The 26,614-nt window shown below is 36.7% G+C and overlaps 1 protein-coding gene and 1 long non-coding RNA gene across 2 annotated transcripts in view; one reads left to right on the forward strand and one right to left on the reverse strand.

The window, feature by feature from the left end:
* Positions 1-10,313, forward strand: part of PRDM6 (PR/SET domain 6) — a 75,264-nt gene extending 64,951 nt beyond the window's left edge. Inside the window, exons 7-8 of the mRNA XM_032676666.1 lie at positions 1,833-2,009; positions 8,869-10,313. Coding sequence (XP_032532557.1) covers positions 1,833-2,009; positions 8,869-8,983 — 292 coding nt within the window. The 3' untranslated portion in view covers positions 8,984-10,313. The remainder of the gene's footprint in view (positions 1-1,832; positions 2,010-8,868) is intronic.
* LOC116781078 overlaps positions 1-14,695 on the reverse strand; it is a 30,192-nt gene extending 15,497 nt beyond the window's left edge. The window contains exons 1-2 of the long non-coding RNA XR_004354765.1: positions 14,644-14,695; positions 9,495-9,608 (exon numbers count right to left, since the gene is read on the reverse strand). This is a non-coding gene — a long non-coding RNA (uncharacterized LOC116781078). The remainder of the gene's footprint in view (positions 1-9,494; positions 9,609-14,643) is intronic.
* Between the last annotated feature and the right edge of the window lie 11,919 nt (positions 14,696-26,614).

The raw sequence follows: 26,614 nt of genomic DNA on the forward strand, positions 1-26,614 counted from the left end.
AAAAAAAATAAAAGATTAATTAGGTTTATGTAGTGTTGTATCATTTCTTATAGTAGCTATTAAAAATAGATAACCAGAGGCTAATAGATGTTAATGGTCCTCTTCACTATTAAAAAAAAAATCAATGTTTCTTGGATACAGAAAACATTATTGCATTATTTTGCTCATAAGTGTTTGATATGAAAATATCCAAACAAGTAAATCTGCATTCACAAATCATCTTTGTTTAACCAGCTTTAAACATTTCATGCTAAATTTGCAAAATATTTTCTGTGCAAAATAACTTTGCACTTCAAGAAAGGAGAAAACTAGGCATGTTACTACTTGCCTTCCAATAAGAGAAACAGATAATCGGTTTTTATTATTTTCTTAAAATACTGTTTTACATGTATTTGTGTATTTTTAAGGGCCACATTATATAAGTTACCTTTCCACAGCTATTATATATTACTTTTAAACTTGTTGGAGAGTAGTTAGATTTTCAAATGCAAGTAATTAAAATAGTAAGCTATTGAGTTATTGATGAATACTGAGCTATTAATCAAGCTAAAAAATTCTACAATCAGGATTCAGTGCTCTGAAGCACTGTAAAATAATAGTATTTGTGTTCAGTGATGCAAGTAACCACAATTAAGCAGTTCACTTGACAAATGAGATAGTTCGCTTTATTTTGCACTTAATTGAATTGTACATGCTTGGTCACCATTGTCTCCTTCCCTTTAGTTTTGGTTTCTAGCCATTTAAACATACACATTTATTAAAGAGAGAGTAATTGAGCTGAGTTGGCCATTGGCTCTGGAAATGCAGACATCAAGAGTTAAAATGTTGTGCAGGGTAAAAATTATTATTATCCCTCTAGAAAAAAAATCTTAATTTTTTAAGAGAAAAAATTGGATAAGCATTTAGGATTCTGCCACTAACTCAAAACAAATGTGAAATGGAAAAAGCCCCTCTGGGATGTTGATATTAAATCGCTATTACCAAGTAGAAATATATAAACAGTGTTTCTTCACATTTTATTTTAGTTAGCATTTCAGCAGACCTGTCTCACATTACTGCCTTTTATCCTTTCTGTGTCTGCAGTCTGCTTGTTATGATCCTCAATTTGTAACATATCACTTAGTTTTGTTTGTTTGTTTGTTATGTTTGCTTTTAACAAACTGTGGCATTGAAAACCTAAGTTCTATGTTTTCTTCCAAGATCCTAAAAAAAGGCATTTTTAGTCTGGGTGGGAGAAATGTGTTAACAAAATGCAAATATATTAAATAGATGTAGGAAAATAGACAGATAATTGTAACACGGTGGTTACTTTTTCCAATGTTTCTTACTGAAATACATGATCTCAAAAGACCTACATTCCTCCAAAGCAATACAAAGAATTTAATTGCAAACAGCTACAGAATACAGGTAGAATACAGGCATAACAATTAGATATTTGTAGGTAAGACTATAGCTGGCACCAACAGACAGGGTTTCATGAGACTCTTAGTTCCAAAGTGTGAGGATTTTTTTTGTGACTGAGGAGTACCATGCTGAATTTGAGAGAATTAAGGCAGGCATATTGATGTGTACTGCTGAGTCAGTAGCTTGCTGAATTATGTTTTGTGGGGCATCATGCCCATAGACTCTCAGTTAATTCCTGTACAAGAATTTTACATTTGTTGGAGAGCTCATGAAGTTTTGGGTATGTTTCTCCCAAGAAAGACTCAGAGAAGTGCACCTGCAGTTCTCTTCGAAAGTTACTAGGAAGATCAGGTGTTCCCTTCCATATGGTTTCCTGCTCATGTCAACAAAAGGCACTGATGACGTGCTGTTTCTTTTTCCCACTGCAGGCCCTACCAGTGTGGTCACTGCTCCCAGTCTTTCTCCCAACCTTCAGAGCTGAGGAACCACGTAGTTACGCACTCCAGTGACAGGCCTTTCAAGTGTGGCTACTGCGGTCGTGCCTTTGCTGGTGCCACAACACTCAACAATCACATCCGGACACACACTGGGGAAAAGCCCTTCAAGTAAGTACTTGAAGCCAGCAGCCTTTGTCAGCTGAGATTAGAGAGGAAAATGCATTGCTGCTGTTCAGTAGCATCCCCAGCACTCGGCAGAGGTTTCCTTGAAAGCCAAGACTACCAGATAAAACAGTTAGTGTGAAGCTAAAATCAGAAGTAAAACAGATTTGGCTTTGGGTTCCTTGACAGCCCTGAAGAATTTTTCCTTCTCTGATGAGATCTTGATTGTTTTAATTAAGTGGCAAGCTGCTGCCAGAGAACCACAGTTGAAAATATAATCAAGACTGGGACAGGTCATGCTATAAGAACATTAATATGTTTTTTAGATGTCTATGGGCTGAGGTGGATGGAACTTCAAGTGAAAGCTAATTTGACTCTGGTTAAGTATGGGGGAGAAATATGCATCTTCTTTTAGTCTCAGAATCACTGCGTACAAAATGCAACTCTGACTTGAGACATAAGTTTTGTAAGATCATAATAATAAATTGATAGTGCTCAGTTTTCCAAGATATTAAAAAAAAAGTCACCTGGTCAAGACAGTTTTTAATTAAACAGACTTTGCCTATTTCTGCAGTTCATGCTTACTCAAATTTAAGCTAAGCACATACCTGAGTCTCAGAAATTTTCCCTCTATGCTCACCTCCATCTACAGCACACTTAATCTAGGCTTATTTTTACCTTGTTGTGCAAGACTCTGACTACCTAACAGAAAGTGTTCTCCAAGACAGAAGAAATAGTTCCCATATTTGTGTCTTTTTCTTTGCTGAACTGACAGACCCAGGTTGTACTTGGAACAATCCCACTTGGGAGCAAAAGTAATATATTGATATCAACATATATAGTATTGATATCACTTCTTTTAGAACCTGCCTGAATGTTCCTAGGAAGAATGGGAATAAGTGTAGAAGAAGGTGTGCATCTCTCCCAGTTCTCCAAGTGCTGTCTGTTCTCTGTTTACTTTTCTCCTTTTGTCTTTTCTACTTTTGCCTTACTGTGTTTTCTGTCTGGTTAATGTAAGAGAGCTCAGTTATTGGGCCTGTCAGAACCCCTCATAACAATCCCGGCAGAGATACTGGTGGACACGCTTTGCCTCTATATATGGTTGGAAGAAAGCATGGCCTCTATCTGTGTCTTTGCTGGGAGCAAGGGGACAGAGCTGGAACAAAATGCTGCATATCCAGTACAGAAGAAGTTGCATAGCAGAAATCATGGCCAGGATAGTGTTGTAGGAGGCAAAACATGGAAACTCAGATCATCTAAATATTGACTTCTCTTGAGCCAGTATGTTGAATGCTCAGAGCCCATAGAAAGTGAACCAAAAATGGTGTGAGCAATCAGATTGATTTTATCTAGTTGCTGTTTAAATAGATTTTAGTAATTAATGGAAGAGGTTTCCAGGTCAAAATGGAAAATAGATTTCATTTAATGTTAATGTGTTACTTATGTGTAACCTTGTTGACTCCACTTAATTTTTTTCCTTAACATCCTGTTTTTGTCATGTTTCCAATAGACCTGTTATTTTGCCCCATTTAGAGTCATTATTTTTCCCCTTTGGTTTAACAATTTTTTTCCCCTTTTCCAAAATGATCTTGATTACAGCACAATTTCATCTGCGAAAAGGGCCTGATGTGTGTACTACAATTAACCAGTTGTCTGGGATTTGTTTGGGGTTTTTTTGTTTTGTTTGTTTGGTTTGGTTTTTGTTTGTTTGTGGTTTTTTTGTTTACTTTTTGTTTTTTGTTTGTTTTGCCCTGCTTATGTGGAAGTATTTAAGTATTTCAGGATGGGTCTACCTATTCTTAAAGTTACACGTCAGAAGGACAAAAAATGTGTATGCTCTGTACTGCTTCTTTATGATATATGGCATAATTTCAATCTTGCAAGATATTTATTTAATTTCTTCCTTAAGCTCAACAAAGAGTAGTACCAATTTCTCTCTGTAAGACTTGTTGAAGTATTCACAGTAAGCTGACTAGTAATTTCACATGAAGCTAAAACTGGAGCTGCAGATCTTCCCATCACTGCTAGTCAGATAAGAAGGCACATGTGCCTTGATACCGCAAGCTGTTTAAAAGGGCAGATTTGCCTCCCACACAGGACTGCTTGCATTTGAGAGAGAAGGGGCACAAAACTTATCCAGAAACTGATCTACACTCTCTGCTGGAAGAAAAAGAGAGAGCTGCAGCTCATCTTGATGTCTTATCACCATTCAGATTCTCTTTTGAATAAGGGGGTCATGAGACCAGGTAGTCAGAAAGCTTAGAAAAAAAGTCCTCAGCAAATTCTAGCAAACAAGAACTGTAAATGGGACAAACAAGATTTCTGTCACTTGATCATGCAATTTAGTTTTTAAGTCTTTATTTACAATGGAATTTAGAGTGTAGACTTACCAAAAAAAGTGCAAGATGGAAAAGTTCATTGAGATATGGTTTCTGTACCTCAAAAAAGTCTGTATTTGTGATGATGCACACAATTCTGTTGACTAATAATTTTACTACTAGAAAGAATGACTATGCATGGAAGTGATAAATTACTTAAATTCTAGCTGTTATTTTAAAAATAATAGGCATAATTTTGAAGTTGTTACTAAATTCAGTTTTAAATTTGCTGTTGCCATGAATGAAATCTCATGATTTCCAAGTAAGTATGGCAGTTATTTTTTAAGACTAATTACAGTGAGTGTGGATTAAGCTGACAGTCTTAAACATCGAGTATGTTTGTATGTATATTATTTTCAGAATTTGGTTTAAAAAATTGTGAACATAGGGTAACAGCATTTAAAAATAATTCAAAGAAATTGTGATATAAGAGGAAGTTTGTGATTGGTTAAAAAGCTTTTTCTCTGAGAAGGCTTTTTCTTTGTAGGTCCTAGGAAAATTTGGATGAATAGTGGAAGACTTTTCTATTTGCTTTTCATTAAGATAACAATGCTAAGTGAGGTTATCTGTAGTCAAAGCTTTAGCTGCATTGCCTGGACTGCAGGTCCAGTTAGAAGGGATTTCTTTTCATGTCATCACAAGCTATCAAGCCAGCGTCAGCACTGTAAAGTTTTTGTGTATTCTTATCTTACTGAAGTCTCCACTATGGCTGCTAGTCTGGGAACAAAGCTCTTAAGTAAATTAAAAGGTAGGAGAAAAAGGAAAATTATTTGTCACCTCCCTTTTCTTAAGTTCTTCTCAACACTTCCCACTTCCATTTTAGTAAAACTGAAAAACAGTTAAGGGACTTGCCTGCAGAATCGGGGTTATGCAAAGATCTAATATGCTAGATTCAAACCAAAATAATTAGAGGAAAGATTCTTTCAGCTTGTGATAGCTCAGGTGTTTTTCATTTATTCTTACTGACATATAAAACTGGGGAGCATTCATTTCAGGTTGAACATTGTACCTGCAGTGACATCTCAGCTTTGCAATATTTTTTTCTGGTTTTGTTTTTTTTTTTTAACCCCTTCAAATGAATTTAAAATGTAGTGTTAAATGTTTTTCTTGAATGAAATCCTAAAGTATTTATTTTGACAGTATTGAATGCAGATTTTTCCCCCTAAAATAGACCCTCAGCATTTTTCTCCTCCAAAGTCTTTCACAGAGGTTAATATAAATGTGCAAATTAAACAATCCTGTCTATAATCCTCAAAGCACTGTGAAGCAAACAAGCAGACCAGTGATAATGAGGGCTATCTAAAAATCAGAAAACACAATACTGTAGAAATATTCAAAACCCGTCGATGTTCTTTGTGAATTTAAGAACAGTTCTGCTTACCACCTCCACCCAAGCAAATCATATAGGGAAACTTTGTGGTGGATTGAAGTCCTGAGTTTAAGGAGGTCGAATGCTGTAATACATGGATCTAGTTTTCACTGATGGTATCTAATTGTTTGAGGACTTTGGAATTGTTTCTTTGGATCTACATTGTGTCTGAGACTGTTTAAATTACTCTCACGTGCCGTCTAATGGCCCTAAGTGGAAATTAAGTTGTATCTCAGTTAATAGGTATAACTATTGGCAATACATGTATCTGCACTTCAGGCTTAACCAAAATTTGATATGTCTACCAGTCAGGCTTGGGCTCAGCCTCATGGTTACTTTGTGGATGGTCACATTGGAGATGGACTCTTTTTCCTTTCTGACAATTTTGACTACTATTAAAATTTCCAACAACATGTGTATGGCTTATAGTACAGAAATATGCACACACAAACCTACACACACACATGCTCATTGATCTCACAGGCTTATGGCAGTTGTTATTCTGCTATGATGGTCTGGGAAAGAATTGTTGATAGAGGGAGAGAGTACATAATAATTCAAGAGAAAAATATTCCTGCTCTTCCTCCTATTCCTACGTCCTGTGAGATAGTAATGCTGACTGCTATGACACTATTATCTTCACCTTTTCTGTCAGTTTGTATCCAGCAACAACTTCTGTGGACTATGTTGAAAAGAGGAGTCAGGAGCCTAATACAGATCTCTGTCAATAAGCCAGGTACCTATATATCCAAAACTATTGTCCTGGAAACACCATCCACATCCTTTGGAAGCGCCTAGACAATCCTGGGCACCTTGGGTACTGAAGGAACATCTGAAGGTTACCCAGGTACAAGAAAAAGACAGGGAAATTAGGCACCTTTCCAAAGGCTTTATCCTGATTGGTGTCCAAGGGCTGTGTAAGCACAGACAGCAAAGTCTGACCCTCATCAACATTTGGCACCCACATCTCTCCTATTCAAAGGATAGATGCTTGCAGCAAGAGATTTATTCTTTTTCTGTTCTCTGTTTAGCATCCTTCTTTCCTGTGCCTTTATGGTAGTGTATCTGAACAGCCTGTACCTGGGAGGTTAGAGCACTCATATGGTAGAAGAATCTTGTGGGTAAAGGATGGGAACTTGCATTTTAAAGAAATACTGTAATCCTTGCTCTGAGCTTTCAAGAGCACTGCAAGGTGGTGAGTGAATGCAGTGCCCAGCTCTAGCCTGCCAGGCAAGCTCCAGAAAGGATAAGGAGGCCTGTCACAGCTTCATGCCCAATGGTTTTAGTGAGTAATTTTGTCTTTTGATCAACCTATAGTCTTTACCTCAATGACTGATGGTGCCTGGGCAACCTAGTGCCTTGTATTTCATTTATTTGGCCGGGCTCTTATAGGTGTTGTCACACATGATTTTGCATATTATTTTGCAACTGTATCATTTACAGCTTGGTTAGGTGAGGATTCAAGCCTCCTATTAGTCAGGAAGCAAAGTACTTGTCTTTGTAGACATCAAAATAACAAAACTATCAAGTTTGAGTAGACGGTAATATCTCATACAGACTAAGTTAACCCCCAGCCTTAAAATTGATTCTAATGCTTCTGTGATAGATATATATGTATGTATATAAAAATAATACAATAATTTGCAAGTTTGTCAGGCAATGAAATTTAGTATATTTTGACACACTCATCCAGTAACTAATCAGTTTTCTAATAAACAATCAGCAGTACACTAATGTGTCATCAGCACTTCAGGAGCTCTGGAGAGTGGATGATCTGCACATAGACGTTAATGAATACCCAAAAAATCATTAAGTAATCAATACTTCTGAGTTATTTTCATTGAGCTGATAGGTCTGATACATTAAAGCTGACATTTTACATTTGTCAAGATCACAGTGCAGTTTTTAACAGTGGAACAGGATGCTAAAAATATTCCATGAAAGACAATCAAAGAAACACAACTTAAAAGTGTTGACGTTTTAGATTGGGACAGTAACCTGGATGAATGACTCTGTAATGTCTGTGCTAAATATTCCTGAAGCAGAACTTTATTACTAAAAATTAGTAATGTGAAGAACACCTACAATTATGCATATGTGTAAATATTTTATTATAAGCAGCTAGATCAGTTACATGTCACAGTTCACTTTCTATCATTCACATCAGGAGAGAGAGAAAGATTAATATGAATTAGAGTCCTTTTTTTTCTTCACTTGTCCTTTGAAGGTGAAGAAGTAATTTTTGTGATACTTTTATGGTAATCTTCTTTGAAGATAAAGCATCACACAATACTGTTAAATCAAAGATGGTTTTTGGAGAAAACACAATACAAGAAGAATATGCTGCATCCATATTTGTGACTCAACAATAACCCTTCTCCTATCCCTTCCAAAATTCAATTACTTTGTTCATTTATTCGTACATTAATTTTTTTTGCAGATTTTGGTTCTCTAAGAGAGGACAGGTTAGAAAGATAAGTGAACATAAAAGACAGTGAAGCAAACACTGGTGACTGTTATGAGTTCTTGCTCAATCCATAGATTTCTGAAATAGTGTGGATGTTGTCGGGTAATTAACCACTAACTCTGTGTGCCTATTTAAAATGAACCCCATTAACATAGTCGGATCAGATAAACAAAGAGTTTTCTCCTGTTCTAGAACTGAATGATTATTGCTTTGTGATTTCTCATCCTCCAATAGGCAATTGTGGTTTTTAAATTAGCAGAAGGTGAAATTCTATTTGTCATCAATTTCTCTTAGGGGTTACAGAGCAGAAAACTGCAGACAAGCTTCTTCTTTGATGGCTCACTCCTAAAAATCTCTTTTTGTTCTTTATCTATTTGAACTGACAGTGATCAGAGCTACAGCAGGACAGGCCTCTCTGGAGAAATCACCTTCCCCCTGTCTATTGACAGATTCCTCTGTTCTGAATCAGACAGGCCTTGTCCCATCATAGGCATCAAGGCCTTGGAAGTAGCCACCAATTAAACCTCTTGAGCCAGTAAAATCTGAAGCCACTTTTGAGTGTCTGTTCTGATTAGGCAGGATGTGACAAAGCCCATCACCCACCTCCCAGAGCAGTTCCCTGGTCTCAATTTTCTCTCTTGCCTTCACCAGGTGCGAGAGGTGTGAGAGGAGCTTCACACAAGCTACCCAGCTGAGTCGACACCAGAGGATGCCCAATGAGTGCAAGCCAATAACAGAGAGCACAGAATCAATTGAAGTGGATTAACTGATTGACTGGTTGGAATTAAACTGCAAGGAAAGTCATGATTAAATGTCACGGACACTTAAGCAAAACCAAAGATTTCCTCTGAGCAACTTTCAATCAGTCCCAGAAAACCAAAAGCAGTAATAAAATAAGTAAGATGTTAAGAGATATTGATCCTGGCATGGAAGTGAGACCAGGAAAGAGATTATTTATTTATGACTAGGGATGAGTCTTATTTCAATTGACAAGTTACTTGGGGCTGTTAACATTTCAAGTCCCTCCATGTATTGCTTTAATTCTAAAAGCCTTTATAATTGTTATTTAATGCCAAAGTGAGGAATCTCAAGGGTTACTCCGCGCATAGTTATGACCGAGAATGCACATGGACTTGTTTATTGTTGCACCTTTTTTTGTAGCATGACTCAAAGGACCCAGATATAATCTGTACATTTGGTTGGGCTGGGTTAAGTTGATCTTGACATGGTTGTAATAGAAATTGCTGTGTGGGATGGGAAGTGATCAAGAGCTATACCTGGGTCAGTGTCAGCCGCCTCAGACCAAAGGGCATTTCATTTCCATATCTCATGCCTCACACTCTGTGCACTTTTTCATGCAAGTACTTTGCATTGGCATTGGCATAGATATTCTGGGGGGAAATAAAAAGACAAGAAAAGGAAAAAAAAGGAAGAAAAACAAGGAATGTTGTATATCTGCAAATACACATTATATAAAGAAACAAGTAGGAAAACTATGTTAAACTAATAGAGCTTTCAAATTCAGTCTAATTGCTATGAAAGACAAAGAGGTGTTAGAAAGTATTTTAAACATTTAAAATTCAAGTCTACATGTAAATCATATTATGAGGAGCAAAACACCAAGAAGACATTTTTTGTTTGGGTGACGGATTTAATGTCATGCTGATTTCTAGGAAATCTGATCAGAAATCCAAGCTGTAGTCCACTGATATTTTTATTCTGTTGGTTTGGATCAAATTGGAAATGCTCCTGTATTAGATGAAGCTTTAAATATAGCTGGGCTGAGTTTCAAAACAAAAGGTAAATCTGAACTCAGATACTATGTAAATTTCTTGGAGGCTTCATAGTATTCACTTAATGGAAATTTGCCTGGTACAGTGAATGAAAGAAAGCCAAAATATTCCCAACATCAATGTAAAAAGCTCAGATGTCACTACATTGATTTGATCTACTTTTATTTGTGCTTTTGTCCATGATGTATTTCAGATTTCATGATTTTGTCTAATGAAAGTATGTTTTTCACTTCTAGAGACCAGCAGTGAGCAGTTTGTTTATGTATTGATTGTCTCAATGCTAGAGCTGTAGATTGATAAAAATGCAAAAAAAGAAAAAAAAAAGAAAAAAACCCCAAAACATACCCCCCCAACAACAACAAAAAAAAAAAAAGAGAAAAAATAAAATAAAATAAAAAAAAAAACCATCACCAAGAAGCAAAACCTAAACAGTTCTGAGGTCATGCTATATCATAAGGTAAAACTGCAAAATAAAATTGTGGAGATTATGGGGATTAAAACAGAATAATTCAGTTTTGCACCAAAACTGAAGTGCTGACTGGCTCATAAGGGCTCAGTTGATTATATTAAGTATTTTAAACGCATTTATGGGGATGATTTTAAATATGTAGAGAATTAAGTATCCAGTTCTGTAAAGGGCTAGACAGAATCAGCTTCAAATTTAATACCAGATTCAGGCCATTTATGAATTCTGCAGAGAGATCAAGCAGAAGAAGAGCCTGCAGTAAAATTCAGATGCATTTAAAAGGAGTTTAAAAGCTAAGAAATCCTTACTGCGTGAGGTTCATTTATTATATTACAAAAACTACACTGCAGAATCTGGAGTTTGCAAAGCTTTGCAGGGAATTACTTTGGAAGTATTTGTGTTTGGCTATGAAAAATTTAAAAAACATTGTGGGGGGAAAAAAAGATTTTTTTATCATTGTTCTAGAGAGTACCAACTTATCTCATAAAGAAGTTTCATTCCTGTGAGTTTCCAGCTCTGTTTCTCAGTGCAGAGATATGGGGCGTAAGCGATTCTGTCATCACTTGTCTGATTTTATCCTCAAAACTATGAGAAACTCTTAGCTACTATATAAATGTATTTGTTTGTTTGTTTGTTTGTTGTAGGTTCAAAGAAGCATGGGAAGCTGGGTAGGAAGATTTGTAACTTAAAGGTGTCTATCTGAACACTGTTTTGTTCCTAGCAAGGCTAGGAAACAGAAGAAACAGAAGAAACCAAAATCGGATCCTAAACCTTTCAAACTCTCATGCCTTGTAGTTCACATCTTCCCTTATTTAAGTGACTTAATCTAAAGTACACATTCTGGGGCACCAACTTTTAGTTAACATTTGAATAGTAGCTGTAGATCATTTCTGCAAGCAAATAGTTTAAAGAGATAAAAGGAGAGCAGGAATTAATAAATAGAGTAAGAAAGAAAATGTCATGCTCTGAGAAGCAGCTATGTTAGATCAGTGACTTGTGCTGTTGCATCACCTAACTCTGCCCTTGTTTTCAAGGAAGTGGTTAGTGGCAGTGCAGAGCAATCCACCTCGTGCAGAAAGGGATTTGTAGTTAAATCCTGTAGTGCAAATAGTATGTAAGTATGTGCTTACAGATATTGCAAGTTCCCTGCTGACTACAGATAGGCTTACTTGTATGTTTTTTATTTAAACGTGTCTAAATACTCTCCTGAATGAGTGTGAAGTAAAGATCAATTATTTCAAGATTTTACTGGATTTGTTTTTAAAAATGCACTAGAGTAGTATGTCTGCAGAACTTATTTTTTTCTTCCAAATAATTCTTTCTTGTGTAAATCACTCTGTTGTGCCATGTGCCTAAGCACAATTTCAATTATTGCATTATTTTATATATGGCATTTTCACAACAGATTTGGCAGCATACAAAAGCAATACAGTGAAAACCCATGATTTCATAGTGGGATTATCTTGAATACAATGTTTGGCATTCTGTTACAATATAGCAAATGTGAAACTAACATGAAGAAACTAATGCATCACAGGTTTGGACTAAAGGGAATCCAGTTCCTACCTGAACTTCCCAAATGCTGAGTGAGTTTCAGTTCATGTACTGACGGAACAAATGTACATTTAGATCTATTATGCATACAGTATGTGTTTGCACACAGTAAACTGAAGCAGTAAGTGTAGTACAATTATCTTTACATGTAGTGATTATGTGCCTGCCATTTCAGAATTTCTGAAGCACTTGGCATCTCTGTTTTGTAGTCTGCTAAAAAAATCAAGCTTTTGGTTTTGGGATTTTTTTTTTCATCCAACTCTGAACATGTTGGAAGTCATATTTAAAAATTGTGCCTAGTTCTGATTTTTTTTTCAGTGTGGAATTAAATTTTATACATTCATAGAGTTATGCCTTTCAGAAATACTTTAGGTCCTTTATAAACCTGCAGTTATAGCCCCTAAATACGATAATTTTTAATACAATTTTATTTTCTTCCCATGAAAGAAAACTGAGTGGCGAATAATGTAATAATTTCAGCATATTACATACTAGAAACTTACAAGCAATGATGTGTATATCTTTTTCTTTGGGTAACATCATCTCTCCTTTAAATTAATATTTATTTTTGTATGGTGCCATTGCATTATGTGATGCTGTCTTATAGCTGAAAAAATGATGTTATTTCAAACAAATAAATAGGTGAATGTCTAAAAGTAAGTCCTCATTGCTTTTGAGAGTCATCAGTTGCCATGATTTTTTTTAGAAATTACAATTAAAACACTATTCTGTTCCATCCAAGTCCTTACTGTATATAGGATTCCAGAAAACAAAATATTCTGGGATTGCATGAAATTTATTTTTTTTCTCTAGATTTTGGAAGTTTTAACATCATCAAGCTAGTCTGAAAAATTACATAAATCCACTCTATAGATGTAGAGTATGTTGAAGGGGTCCTGTGTTGTAATAAAAATACTAATAACACTGTAATTAGAAAGATAAACAAATGCTTGCATTTGTTAAACTTCATAAAATTCATCTTTTTTACTGCCAAGGACCAACTAAGTCATGCATGTAGCTGTATTCTTGTGGTATCAATTGTAAAGATTGCATTGTGTTTAAATGAAAATAACAGGCACACATTTAAAAAGAAGATGAAGAAATGTAAATATATTTGTTTAATAAAACATTTCTATTACTGTACCCTAAGCCTTTGTTTTATGTTAATGTTAGATATGGAATTTTGTGCATGCTGTGCAGAAAACCAAATAGTCTATATGATTAAGGCAGCCTCAAATAATCACTGTGCCTTGCTGCAGTTGTCATTATTGGTTTCCAAAAGGTTTTTGCCACTTGGAAGTTGCAAACTCTTTTGCAACAAGAAAAGACTGAGATCAAGTTTAGTTTTCTTGTTCACTGGGTGTCACTACTTCTGTTGATGTAATGCTGAGGGCATAGTGCAGTCATATGCTGAACAATCGTTTGGAATTCACTGGTATAGGTTATGATGTAAATCACGTCATATTGTAACCAAGTCTTTCTATTCTGTGTACTCAAGTGTGGGGCCTTGTTATGGTTGATGGCCTGAGTCTTTTTTAGTTATCCGAATCCTAATTTAAAAGGATCACCATCTAGTGGACTAAGACAGAATTTCAAAGTTCCAGCTGGTGTGATCTTCGAGCTCATTCTTTAAAAGTCACTCTAAAACCCAAGCTAAAAGCAATAATTATGCTCCACTGCAAGGGACCTTCAATGCCTTTTTTGGCATTATTTCACTGCCATTGTGTATGTCGAAGAGCAGTGATTAGTTCACTAAGTCACCCCTTGTTCCACTTGAAAAAATATCACTTAAGTATGAGAAAAATATTTCAGCTTCTATAATTTTTCATGCTATATGACCTTTACCATAGCACAAGAACCACCATGGTAGAATAATTGTGCAAAACTACCGTACTTGAGAAAATACTCAGGTAAATGGGCCAGCAGACTGCCTGCTGGTTTGCAAGTAGCAGGGATAGTCAATCATTTGAGCCAAGCTTCTATACATCCAAGAAAAGTTCTTTATAACAAGAAATTGTATTGAGTCATGCTGTATGAGATTATATCACCAAACCCACATAATTTGTCATGAGCTAATGAGACACAAATGTCTAAAGGGGGTAGTGGGTGGAGGAGTCCTTTGGCTGATGGCCCAAACTATGACGTAAAAGAGTCCTGGGGTCCACCGTTTTGAAACTCTTTGGGTACATGGTTTAGAAGAGGTGAGGCTCAGGTCTGCTAATATTTTTCTTCTAATCCATTTACTGAACTTTTTTAGCTGGGCTAAGGACTAGGAGTGTGCTGCTTCTTTACTTTTGTCTCTGAATATGATTACTGAAATACAGGGAGGAATCAATGCTGTATTAAAGTGCAAAAGACCAGCAGAACAAAATAGCATCAGTGTTATTGTTTGGCTGTTGCTTTTTATTCAAACAAAGTGGACACTTGCTCCCAAACAAATACACAAGAGATCAGCAGTGTCAAAGTCACTGCACACCCTGTTTAGGTAGCCTCCTTGGCATCACACAGAATCTGCCAGTTAAAACAAGTCCAGTGACTTCTTAACACCCAAAAAACTCACAAACCCAAGCTACACTTGAATTGATGGCACACATGTTGAAGCAGCACTCTGACCTCCACATACTGAGTGTTGATTCTCACAGCCTCAGACGTCTTTAGCTACTTGCTAAAGGACAGTCAGTAAAACAGTTTGACAGCAAACTGGGACAATGTCATGTTCCATGGTTGCTGGGGATCTGATAGCCCTTTGGATTAGACCAATATAATGTGGGGTGCTTAACACACCCAGTTGCCTGGTGAAATCTGAATCTCTTGCATAGGTGTAAAACAAACTAAGAAGACCACAGATATCCAAACACAGCCACAGGAGGTTTCCTATCCATGTAAGTGAGGACATCAGTAAACTAATGGTATAGGAGACCTAGATAACCAAATATGATGGGAACTGGTCCAAGGACATGGGGAGGGAAGAGGAACATATAGTCTATCTCAAAATGGATCCAAATCTTTGCACTCAATTCAGTATGTCTCATCTCTGAAGAAAGCATTGACAAATCTTAATTTTTTAAAAACTATTTTTATTACAGATAACATAATGTTAGAGACATCCCAGTCTTGAAAAGCCACATTAGTGAAGCCTGGGTTATCCATTGTAGCCATAGCTGGATCACTCTGTCTTTCTCTCCAGTGTCGTCTTCTCCACCAACCACAGCAGATGAATGTTACCAATACTTCTCAATGGATTTAAACTTTTTCCAGTCTTCAGTCTTCTCCCCCCTCCTATCTTGTCATAATTCTCATACATCATATTTCTATTTTTCTCTTCCCCTCTGACATTATTGCATTCAATCATTCTCCTCATCTCTAGAGTTTCTCCAAATAAGTTTGCAAATGACCAAGGAAGGGACTTGTATTTGTTTATATTGGCACAACAAGTCACAGAAATACATTTTTTTTATAATCTTAGCCTCAATAGAATGAGTCAAACTATAACAGTCATGGAGAGTTTTCAACCTGGAAATTGTTTTTTTCTTTTTTAAGGGAGCCAAGAACATTTCAGCACACACACTACCAGTGATCAAATATTTTTCTGGAAGCTATTTGGCTTTTTTTTTTCATTAGTCTTATATTGGAACAATTGTTTTTTGTATTTCCCATGGCATAAAAGGTAGTTAGATACGGAGTAAACTAAAATTTTCATAAAAAAATATTTTCTAGTAAGTAAAAAAGAGCATGATAAATACATACACTGAGCTGTAGTTGTAATGTCTGTATGTTTGTCTGAGTCTCCCTTCATTTTCTAGTTTTTGTTTTGGTTTTTTTTTTTTCTTTAAAGCATAGAAAGCCAATTTCTTCTGCTTATGCATAAAATCTTCAGGAATGAGGATAATATATTGCTGTAATACAGCACCATATTTCTGCTCAATGAAGTACTGCAGTAGCATCTGTTCAGTCAGTGATAAGAACACCATGTAACTCCCATCTCAGTTTTTGAAATAGCTTACATGACGAAGATGTATGTTCCATGAATAGGGAGGCAGATACAATGGAAACCAGTATCTGATTATTAATATCAGTTTGTTTAGCTTGTTTTTATATAAAATGCTCATGATAGAAAGGAGTCTGCACTGTTCTTTGTTGAGAGGTAAGCAGATAGGGGAAGTTTAAGCTCTGAAGGAAATTTAGAAGCATATTGTGTCTGCCTTCTATCTTAGTAGTTTTCCTTTGCTCTTATTCTAATAGTAGAGCTCATAGAGAAAGATCTTTCATGTATGCATTAGCAATACAGATTGGTCAGATTGTTTTTCATTTTTCTGTCCTAGAATTTGCTTCTAGAAAAGTAAAGAGCTTGCTTGAAGTGGAAAAAAAAAAAAAAAAAAAAAAAAAAAGAAGAGAGAAATATCTTCCATAAATTTTAAGGAAAAAAATGCTAAAAATGTCTTCATAAAATGGACTGCTTTGTGCATGATTCCTCTGCTTCAAGAGCTCATTTTCATCTAAAAAGTATTTTGAGAGTTGCTTCCTGTCTAGATCTAATTTCTAGAGCGAAAAATCATGAACATTTGTATACTGTGAATCATGGTTCTCCATAGAGTCTATTGGTTGGCTCTTCTGTGTAAACTTCTAAGTAACATTGTTGATTTTAAAATTATTGCTTTACTTTTTACTGTGGCAGATAAAATAATTTATCTCTTTCAGTCTTGCATGGTCATATGGCCTTAATTCACCCCAGTACCCTAATGAAGGTACCGCATTGTTCATATGATACGTATTAATAAGCTATACTGTTGATTATGGAAGAATTTTAAGCCATGTGTAGTTTTTCTTTTCCCTCTCCTTTGTTTGCCAGTACCTTTCTAGTTTAGGATTTTCCTGTGTCAAATAAGGTTGCTGGCTATCTCCCTTTCTACCAACAGCCTAAGTACAGGGAGTCTTTGCCCACAAAACCCCGTGGCAGTCTCATGAATACTTGAATATGCTTCTAGATTGCCTTCAGACATAAAAATTCCCAGATCTGCTTCTAGTCCAGTACAGGACAGGATAGCTTCCTTTCTATTATTATCTCATTAACTAAAACCAAAGCAAACAATCTCAAGGTAATGATCCAGATGTTGGTTTTGATTTCATCTGCCTAAATTTTCTCTTCTATTACCATCATGGAAACCATGCATTTTAGAAATTGCAGAAAAGAAAGGGAATCTGCATCACTGTTTACTTATGGTTAATCTTCACTTCTTTGTGCCTTAATTTAGTTTGTATCCCTCTCACCTTTAAATGCGTCATTAACGGCACAGGTAAAATCACAAGAACTGATACAAATTACCAGGCTGAATTATGATAAAAGCCTTAATAAAGTAGCACAGCAAATATATGCTAATATAGTAAAGCCATTAAAAAATATAATTAATATTTATTATGGCAAAGAAAAGTTATCAGTATACTAGAATTTTTTTTAATCCATGCAGCTTTTACATATGTTGTAAATTAATAGTCAAAGTATCTTGGAGTGATGGCTTCATGTAAATTTTTTTGAGAGGGGGAGCTGTTTTTCACAAAATGCTAAACCCATTCAACCTACTTAGTGAGGCTGAGACAATGCAATCTATCCTCAAATCTGTCACAGCCATAGCTGTAGTCATTTAAAATAGCCAATCCAATCATCCAGCTCTTGATTGTTTGATGTTCTTTCTGGCTTTACACTTTTGATTAAGAGGCTCAGCAAAGAGGTGAAGTTGCAGAATAGCAAAGGGTTCCTTGACCTAAAGAACTTGAAGTCAGCAGGTCACTTATAGTGACTGTGATTTATTGAAGAATAAACACAGCCTCACCAAACCCTTTTCTTTCCTTACTGGCCTATTTTTGCTGGCATCATATTCTTGTTCAGAGGACACATGCAGAGATCCTACAGTAAAATTGTTCAGTTTCGATATCAAATAAAAGGTATCTTAGATTTTGCCTAACTATAATAATGTATTTTAATAAACTGATCCTCAAAAATAGAAAAAACTAATAATAACAACTTATGCTACTGAAGAATGTCAGCATACTGTACTAAAACAAAGAAAATGCTAGATCTCATTTCATTAAAAAATAAAACTTCAGCGATGAGTCTTTTCTGGAGAAAATCATGTGAAATTTTGGTCTGAGAGTAAAAAGCATTTTTTCTTGGAATGAGGAAAGAGAAGCACTCCTTTTCAAGCTAAAATATCTCATTTTTTTGGGAGGGGGGGGGCATAAAAGAGAAAACAAATGAAAGAAAAAAGCAGCAGGAAAATAAAGTTCTGATTGCTTAGAAATAAATGCTTTTACTACTTTAATTCTTGAAAATGTAGTATGATTTATAGTGATTTTAAAAGATGGCTTTGAAGGACAAATAAATTAATCATACTTAACTAAAGATCTAAGCTAGATTTAAGAAATGATGATTTTTATACTTTTTTGGCTATCAAATTTTTCTTAATAAGTCTCTCCTGTAGCATATAGTCTTACTGATCTATGTAACTCACACGTGACAAGTATAAGCTCTCTTCCTTGTGTAAGTACAGGTACACAAACAGGCATTCATTCTCATTCTCTCTCTCCCTAATCTTTATTAATTATTTCTTCTTCAGAAGATTCAAACATTTAATAAATTATAAGAAAATGCAAATATAAGAGAATAAAGGGATAGAGTTGAGTTTTCATAAAAACAGAAGGGAGCTTTCTACCAGGAAATCTTACTGTCTAACTAAGCTTAATCAGAAGAATATGTATGTATCACACATAATTTTTTCATTAAAATTACTTTTCAGATAAGTGCTTCATTCGTCTCTTAGTTCAACAAACTGCATTTTCCCTTACATTAAATCAAGGTAATCTTCCACATGATAGATCATCTGACTGCTGTTCTTACACACAGTAGTACTTGGGACTTTTTGACAACTTTTACCCTACATTTAAAATTAAATGCTTCATAAAGGAATGAAAAATAAGCTTATTTTAACCAAAACCTTTCCAAAGGAGATGGATTACTCCTATTCTGCTCCAAGAGATTTCATCCAGTATATGCTGCCTCAGAGAGGGCAACTGTACCCTTGCTGTTCTGCTGCCCTGCTCTGGGGGCTCTGTGAGGACTCAGTAAGCTCTGATCCCTAACAGGGTGACAAGCTGGCTTGATTCTTTCCTAAATGTGAAACTTAGCAATTAAAAGCATGGGAAGAGAAAGACCACATACTACATTCTGTCCCAAACTTAAACATATTTAAAAAGTATGTATACATACAGATAAACAAAGAATGTCTTTAAATACCAATTGTCTAACAAAGACAATCACATTTTCAGAAAGAAACTACAGGGTTTGGAAGATCAACCTTTCTGTTTATTTGTTTGCTTGCAAAGGTGTTTTAAATGAATGCAGCCTGATGTAGAAAGCTAGTAAGCTGAGGGCTGGCTCCACATTTTGCTCAGGGACTGCTGTTTTTTTCTGTGCCCACACATGTCACTTAAGATCTGCAGTGTCTGAGAGGAAACGTATCCACACCAGTTCTGGGACCACTTGAGTGACATAATTTATGTTCATAATGCTCTTCCATGGTACCCCTGTGTTTCCAAATGCTTAAAGCTTCTAGGAGTAAATGATTTCTTTCCACTACAGCTCAAAGTGCCAGGAGGCAGGAGAAATTTAAACACAACTAAGATCAACATTGTGAGTTTACTTGGCCTCCACATCTAGCAACACAGTCATAAATTTCCGAGGCTTCTATCTGAAAATTTAAAAGGCCCTATAGATTTGGCAAGTTTTCTATCACAGTGCTTCTCTATATGGCTTATAATATTGGAAATGCCAGGAGTTGCACTTTGCATTGTATTTGATCAGAGGGGTCACTATTCCCATTCAGGTGCTGTTCCACAGTTGACCACCTGCGGTGGTGGCAACATCAAAATACTGAAAGCAACAAGGAATGGCGTAATTTCAGTTCCCAATCTCTTTCTTTCAGTTATTGTTCGTGCTTAGTAAAAATAGTGTCTCTGATTAAACATCAGACTTTTTGTCCTTGGAACTACTTTTATGTGATGCTACTGCTGGGTACACACATGTCTAAGAGCATTATGATTGATGTAGCAATAATTAAAAGCCCAGTATCTCATTGGAATAGGGACACTGTCATTGGCAGGAGACAATTGGGCATCATTTCTGGTAAGGGCTCTTGATATGATGAGGATTATGAAAGATTAATGTCACATTCACACTGGCAAGCCCTGACTTGTATCTGTGTCGGTGCATCACGCAGCTGTCTAAGCACTGATAGTTACTTTCCAGTCACCAAACTGCAAATCAATGCGATCTGTATTGCTGCACATCATATAACCAGTGATGTTCTTCTGTGGTGTCTGTGGCAACAGGCAGCCTTTGAGTGGCCAGTAACCCTGGCTTAACTCTGTCAAAGAGCCCATTATTGTCATAAGTCCACCCATGCAAGCTCATTTACCCTCAGTTGGATTACATTTTCCCCCTTAAAAAACATACTGTGGTTGAAGTTAGTGAAGCGTTTTTCCCAAGCTGTGTATTATGCAATATGGAAAGTATTTCTCAAAGGGTCCACTATTGTTTGCTATGAGTGACTTAGCCTCCTAAGGAAAGATAATGCTAGGCTTTTGGACATCATGAAGAGTGCTTCAGCAGTACTGTCAATAAGTATGACATTAATGATTCCTCCTTCCTGCCCTGAAAAAGGGGAAAGGTAGGTCAACTTTATTATTTTTAGAAGTTTATAACTGCCTTAGATAATGTTATCTCAATTTCTTCTGGCCTACTGCTGTAAGGAGTACAATCCTGCAACTACTGGTCCAGCATCATGTTATAACCTAAGAAAAAGAGAAGTTTTAAAAAATTACTAAAATCCCTTGTATATATCTTTTCCTCAGCCCCCTGCTCACTTCCTGAGGTGCAAGAGAACTCTGAACCATAGAGATATTTTTTGTGATCACATCCCCAAACTTCCCAAGGCCCATGTGCAATGAAAAGGTTCAAACAACAGATACAGAAAGGCACAAAGATCGTCCAACAGCATCCATTAATTTTGTTCGCCCCAATGGCATTGACTTCACTCTCGGCTTCATGAGTCATCATTTATGATCCCAGTAATTTACTGCAGTGGGGATGAGATATACCACAAAATCAATGAAAACGAAGGCAAATTCAGAACTAAGATCAGGACCTGTAAGTCACTAATGTTTGAAAATGATGAAGGGAGAATTATTACACAGATTCCGATTGGCCTCAACTGTCCATGGTATAACTTGCCTGAGTGCAGCATGCAGATTTTTTATTGTACAGGATTCAAGCTGCAGTCTCTGCTGAACCACCTGGCCTCCTTAGCACTTAAAGATGAACTGCAAATCAATTATGAAAATAGAGTTTAGTCCATATTTATGGGCTGAATGTCCCTACTAGCCAGGCTCTAGGGGACATTCAGAACAGAAATACATTTCAGCTGTTCCTTTAAATAATTAGTTTTCCTCTGTGAAATCCTCCTGATAAAGCTTGGTTCCCTGCAGATACATCTGAATACATCATTCTCTGGTACCACAAGTACAATGAACCACAGAGTAATACTAGTGGTACTTAAATGTCTTCTATTCATGAAAAGTGTGATCAGGAAATGCAGTTTCCCTGTGGAAAGGAAGGCACACACCATCTCTATTGGATGATTTTACTCATCATTCTGGGAGGCTATTCTCAAAAGCTATTTGGGCATTATTCACTGTTTATATTTCTTTTTCAGATAAAGTTAACAATATAAACAAGATGGTCTCCTTCAAAATCACTTCAGAACTATTTGCTAATCTCTCTTTTAGAGCAAAGAGGTGATCAAATTAGGCAAGTTCTGGATATGTCATCAGAAATAGAAATTTACCAGCCACAAGGCCAAGGAATAGTATAGCTGCATCACAACAGTGTTATTTGTCCTTGCCAGGAAAGCTGTTCTCAAACAACCTCTCTCCCTATTAGGGTTATTAAGGCTCATATTTACTAAGGAAGACAGAAGCAAAGGAATTAATTAAGAAGAACAGTTCTCATTTTCGTAGCATTTTACTGTTTCTTTTGCTGCTGGAATTGCACAAAGCACATTCAAACACCAGTTTCAAAGGTTTTGTCAGTCACTCTCTCCTCCTAATCCAAAGGTCCAGCTGGGGGCATTCTCACAGAACAAAACATGCCAGGAAGGAGGGGAAGGAGATGATGGTGAATCTAGTGCAAAAGAAATACTTGTTTCAGAATTGAAGAAATGGAAAACAGATTAAGAAATAGAAATGGAAAAATCTTGGAGAACACTTCTGAGAAGTCTTAGACACTAGGCTAGAAGAAAGTTCTTCCATAGGAGGAAAGAGTGAGACAGGTGTACTGTTAGGGAAATTGTTTAAAAACTAATGTGATGGAAGAAAATAACTTAAAACCCCATTCAAAGCCTTAATTAACCTAATAGAGTTTAAAATAGTCCTTCAAGTTGTGTCAGGAAGAGGTGCACTGCATGGAAGGTGCCACAGTTTTAGCTTCATCCAGACCAAGGATGTGGCTGGAGTGTGCAGAGGTGGAAAACCTAAAGCAGAGGGATGAAGTAGGGAAAAAAGGGACCAAAAGTCCCTGGACCACACTGTATTTCACGGTCAGATGGGTTGCTGCTGTAGACACCTGTCATGGGAATTGGGTAGTCTTACCACATCCCTCAGGTTAGACTAAGCCTTATCATTGGAAGATTCTTGTTGCTTCTTCCCCTACAATACCAGAGGATATTAAGAACAACAAATTACAAATGGAAAGTAACATAAGCCCAGTATTTTAGTAAATAAACTCTTTTTCTTTTCACTTGAATAATTTGGATGTCAGCTCAGTTACAGAAACTAATTGGATCCTTAAATCTGTTGTAGTTCAAAGTAAAAAATTAGAAAATAGGGAAAAACTGAAAAGCAAGCCCAGAGTCGAACAGTTATCAAGGGTCACAGGACAGAAGAAATTTCTGTTGCCAGTCAGTTTTCCCTTACAGTCATCTTTCATGAACAAAGCAAATCCCACTGACTTAACTGAGTTTTTATATGTTCTCAGAGTTATGCAGCTGTACCTGTTTGTCCATAAGACAACAGCATTTCCTGACTCAGGGTCTTTAGTCCACCTTATTGAAAGCCAGCCACAAGCTTCACAAAGTCATTGTGATAACCCCAATATTAGATTGGTTCATAACACTACAGGACTCTGAGGGATGCTTGGATTTATATTCTGTGCCCTAACTGTAAGATCTCTATCCAATATTTTGAGATTATTAGAGGATTTTCATAAGGGAAAACATGCGTTTGGCAAAATCACAATGAAAATTATCCTTTTGCCTTCATTCAAGGGTACTTTTCATATAAATTAGCTTGCAGCAAAATCTAAGAAAAAAATAGAGAAAAATACTCTTTGAATACTTTTCTTCCAAGTTTTGATTAAAAAAAAAATAAAAGGGAGTGGAAACAAATTACAATCAATATGTTTCATTTTGTACTGCAGAAAGGAAAATAACTCTGCTAAGAGCCTATGTATAACCTTAAGCAATACCAGATGTGGTACAGAGAAGGATTAACTAGTACTCACAGTTTGGAATTGCTTTCAATACAGCTAAGAACAGGTAAATTTGATAAGTGAAAGTGTTACGCCAGAAGAAACCAGCTAATGAAGCAGAGTCACACCTGTTAAAAACCTGTTAAAAACAACACAGGGCTCATGCAATTTGTAAAGCATGGAATGGCAATTCTGAATATGAGAAATATAGAGGTTATTTTCTTTTTTTTTCCTCAGTTTTACCCTAGCAAAAGGGAAGTTTAATACAATTCTCTGAGTATATGACATAGTCACTCCCCTTTTCAGCCCAGTCAGACCAAGTGTGTGCTGTTTTGTAAGCCACCTGTTTTCCAGGTAGGATCCAGAGGGCTGGGCCTGCAAACTCCACATGATGTGAAAAGCAGGGAGAAGGCACCTACTGCAACCAGGCTCCCTAAGGGATTTCTACCACCTACAATATCCCTTTTTGGATAGGCATTGTGAGAGCTCACCTGAAGTGTTGCTGCATTCCTGTGGTGTCCAAGTGACCTAGAAGTCAGAAGACAGAGCATCTGCAGGCACTTGGGAGGTTCTTTAAAGTGTTTTGGTTGTTGAGGATTTTTTAGTTTTTTCTTTTCACATTATGCTATCTGAAAACTGTTGCTGTGTTATGGTTATAATTTTTTTTGGAGACTGTTCACATGAGATTTTATATTCAGATGAACGGGGAAGTGCTACTGCAGTGCAAATACTAAACTACAGACTCTATTATGATGCATCATTTACATGTCATGAAGTAGCCCTTAATTCTTACCTCAGGTGAAAATCAGCTCAGATAGTGGTTAACAGATCCTTCAGACTTGTTTGAAACACAGGTTATCATAAAAATAAATAGCCATGTAAATCTCCTGTACCAAGGTATACAGAGAGGTGAGGGTCAACTGTCTAAATTCTAGTGTACTTCATCCAGACAAAATAAAAGCAACAACAACCAACCAACCAATCAAACAAAAAATCAAACTCTTCCCTTAAATACCAAACTTCTCTGGACAAACTTTCCCCTTTTCACTAGTTCTAGATTGTGTTATGAATGCTACAAAAACAGACTCCAGGGAACGATCCTTCACAGAAAGGCAGACAGAATAAATGAGGTAAGGTTTCTGCCAGCTGTAATTTTTCTGATCTCTGATTTGTGCAGTATATTCTAAAAAAGCCAAAAATATCTACATATTCTCAGAGGATAGGTCAGATCTAGATGGAAGGCCAAGAAAACTCCACAAATTTCAACTTTAGAGCTGGCCAAGATAAGGAAGCTCAAGCTTATTAGTGCTCCAGCTTTAACATTCAATTTCTGTAAAGCCCCTGTCTGCAGCCCTCTCATCTTTTCTCCTGTCCCATCCTGTGTGAACCACTGCACACTTTCTCTGTTTTTAACAAACAGCAACCAGGCTCAGGAAAACCTCTAACAGCTGGGTATGGGAAATAATGTGAAACTGCACAATAATGCAAAATTAGAGTAACTCAAATATGGCTAGAGAACAGGTTATAAAACTTGCTATATGACTTCCATAGGACAGCAGTCAGTGAACATGTCTGTTCCAGTCCCAGGCTTTACTCAACCTTATTGGTAGCATAGCCTCAGAGATCTGCACCAAGTGTGGACTTGGCTGTACATGCAAAGTCTTTTAAAGGCTCCTCTCATTTTAGCTCTGTAATTTAAAAAATGCACCCCAGTGCATTTTAATATTGTTGCAGTAGGTCAGCAGCCCAGCAAAACACATGGAATCCCACTAAATGTAATGAATTGGAGTCATCATTCCCTACATATATATTTGTGACAGGCCTGTATTTGTGTGGTCCTGCTTCTAGTCAGAGGAAAGTGGTAAATAATTCCTGTGTATTCACATAACTTCACCACTGCCAGAACTTGTTTACCCATTGACCACTCCCAGTATGTTATGTAGACTGTATTTCTTTCAGAAGGTTCATTTTCTGTCTTCTACCTCACATGTACATTTGAGAAGTGATTATTCTGAATCATAACACTGAAGATCTTATCATCTCCCACTTCTCCATGGTTTTACTTAGAGATATTTGGAGATCTTTATATAGGAAACGATATCTAAATGGTATTCAAGATATTCAGCCTGAATCCTGTGGTCCTCATTCAATCTTTATCCTGGCAGAGCTGTTACTGAGCTCAATGGGCTTATAGCCTGAATAAAGATTAAAAGCTGTGAGATGGAGCCCAGTGGGCAAAATTATTAGAGATGGACAAATTAGTTTGGATAGACTAGCACTGAAACAAAATATGTGCTCAAATCCTAGACTGAGCTGAAGCCAGTCCTTTACATTTAGCTGTGGGTATAACTGCTGTGAATATTCATATTCACAGCTTGGGTCCCTCTGTCCTGACCTCTAGAATGTGTGTACTGCTACAGCCATCCTTTCTCCCTGACATGGTGGCCCCATAGCAGGAGAAGGCTTCCTCCCTACAGGAGTTCAGCTCAGCAGACAGGCAGTTCTAGGACATGGACAAGGCAGCTCTTACTGCAGGATCTTGGGCTGGACTTCTCCCTGTAAAAATGTTGTTTTAGAGAGCCCTAAGAAAACCAACTGTCTGGATTTCTGCTAAACAGTGACCCAAGTATATCTCTCATTTTGCTGCTTCCGGTCTTTTGCTCCTTTCCTCTGCTCACACAGCTCTGCCATGCCCCAAGAGATGCCACTTCCAAGGCCCTCTCAGGAGATCCATCCATGCCTCTGCAGCTTGCTGCCTGAGGCAGAAAATTTACTTTCTTCTGGGTCAGGGTAAGGCAGAGCCAGGGCAGAGGAGAGTTGTGGTAAAGTATCACCAGCTTGTGACAATGTGAGGTGTCAAGAGCTTTTTACTGGCTAAAACAGCACATGCAGACTGCTTTGTGCTTGTCATTTGTCTATTTAAAGGACTTAAGCTATAATGGAAGGTTGAACTCTAAAACCTTTATTCACATACTCCCCTTTTCACCCAGAAGTGGAGGTGAGATGGCA

Source organism: Chiroxiphia lanceolata, chromosome Z (assembly GCF_009829145.1).
Source record: "Chiroxiphia lanceolata isolate bChiLan1 chromosome Z, bChiLan1.pri, whole genome shotgun sequence".
Classification (NCBI taxonomy): Eukaryota; Metazoa; Chordata; class Aves; order Passeriformes; family Pipridae; genus Chiroxiphia; species Chiroxiphia lanceolata.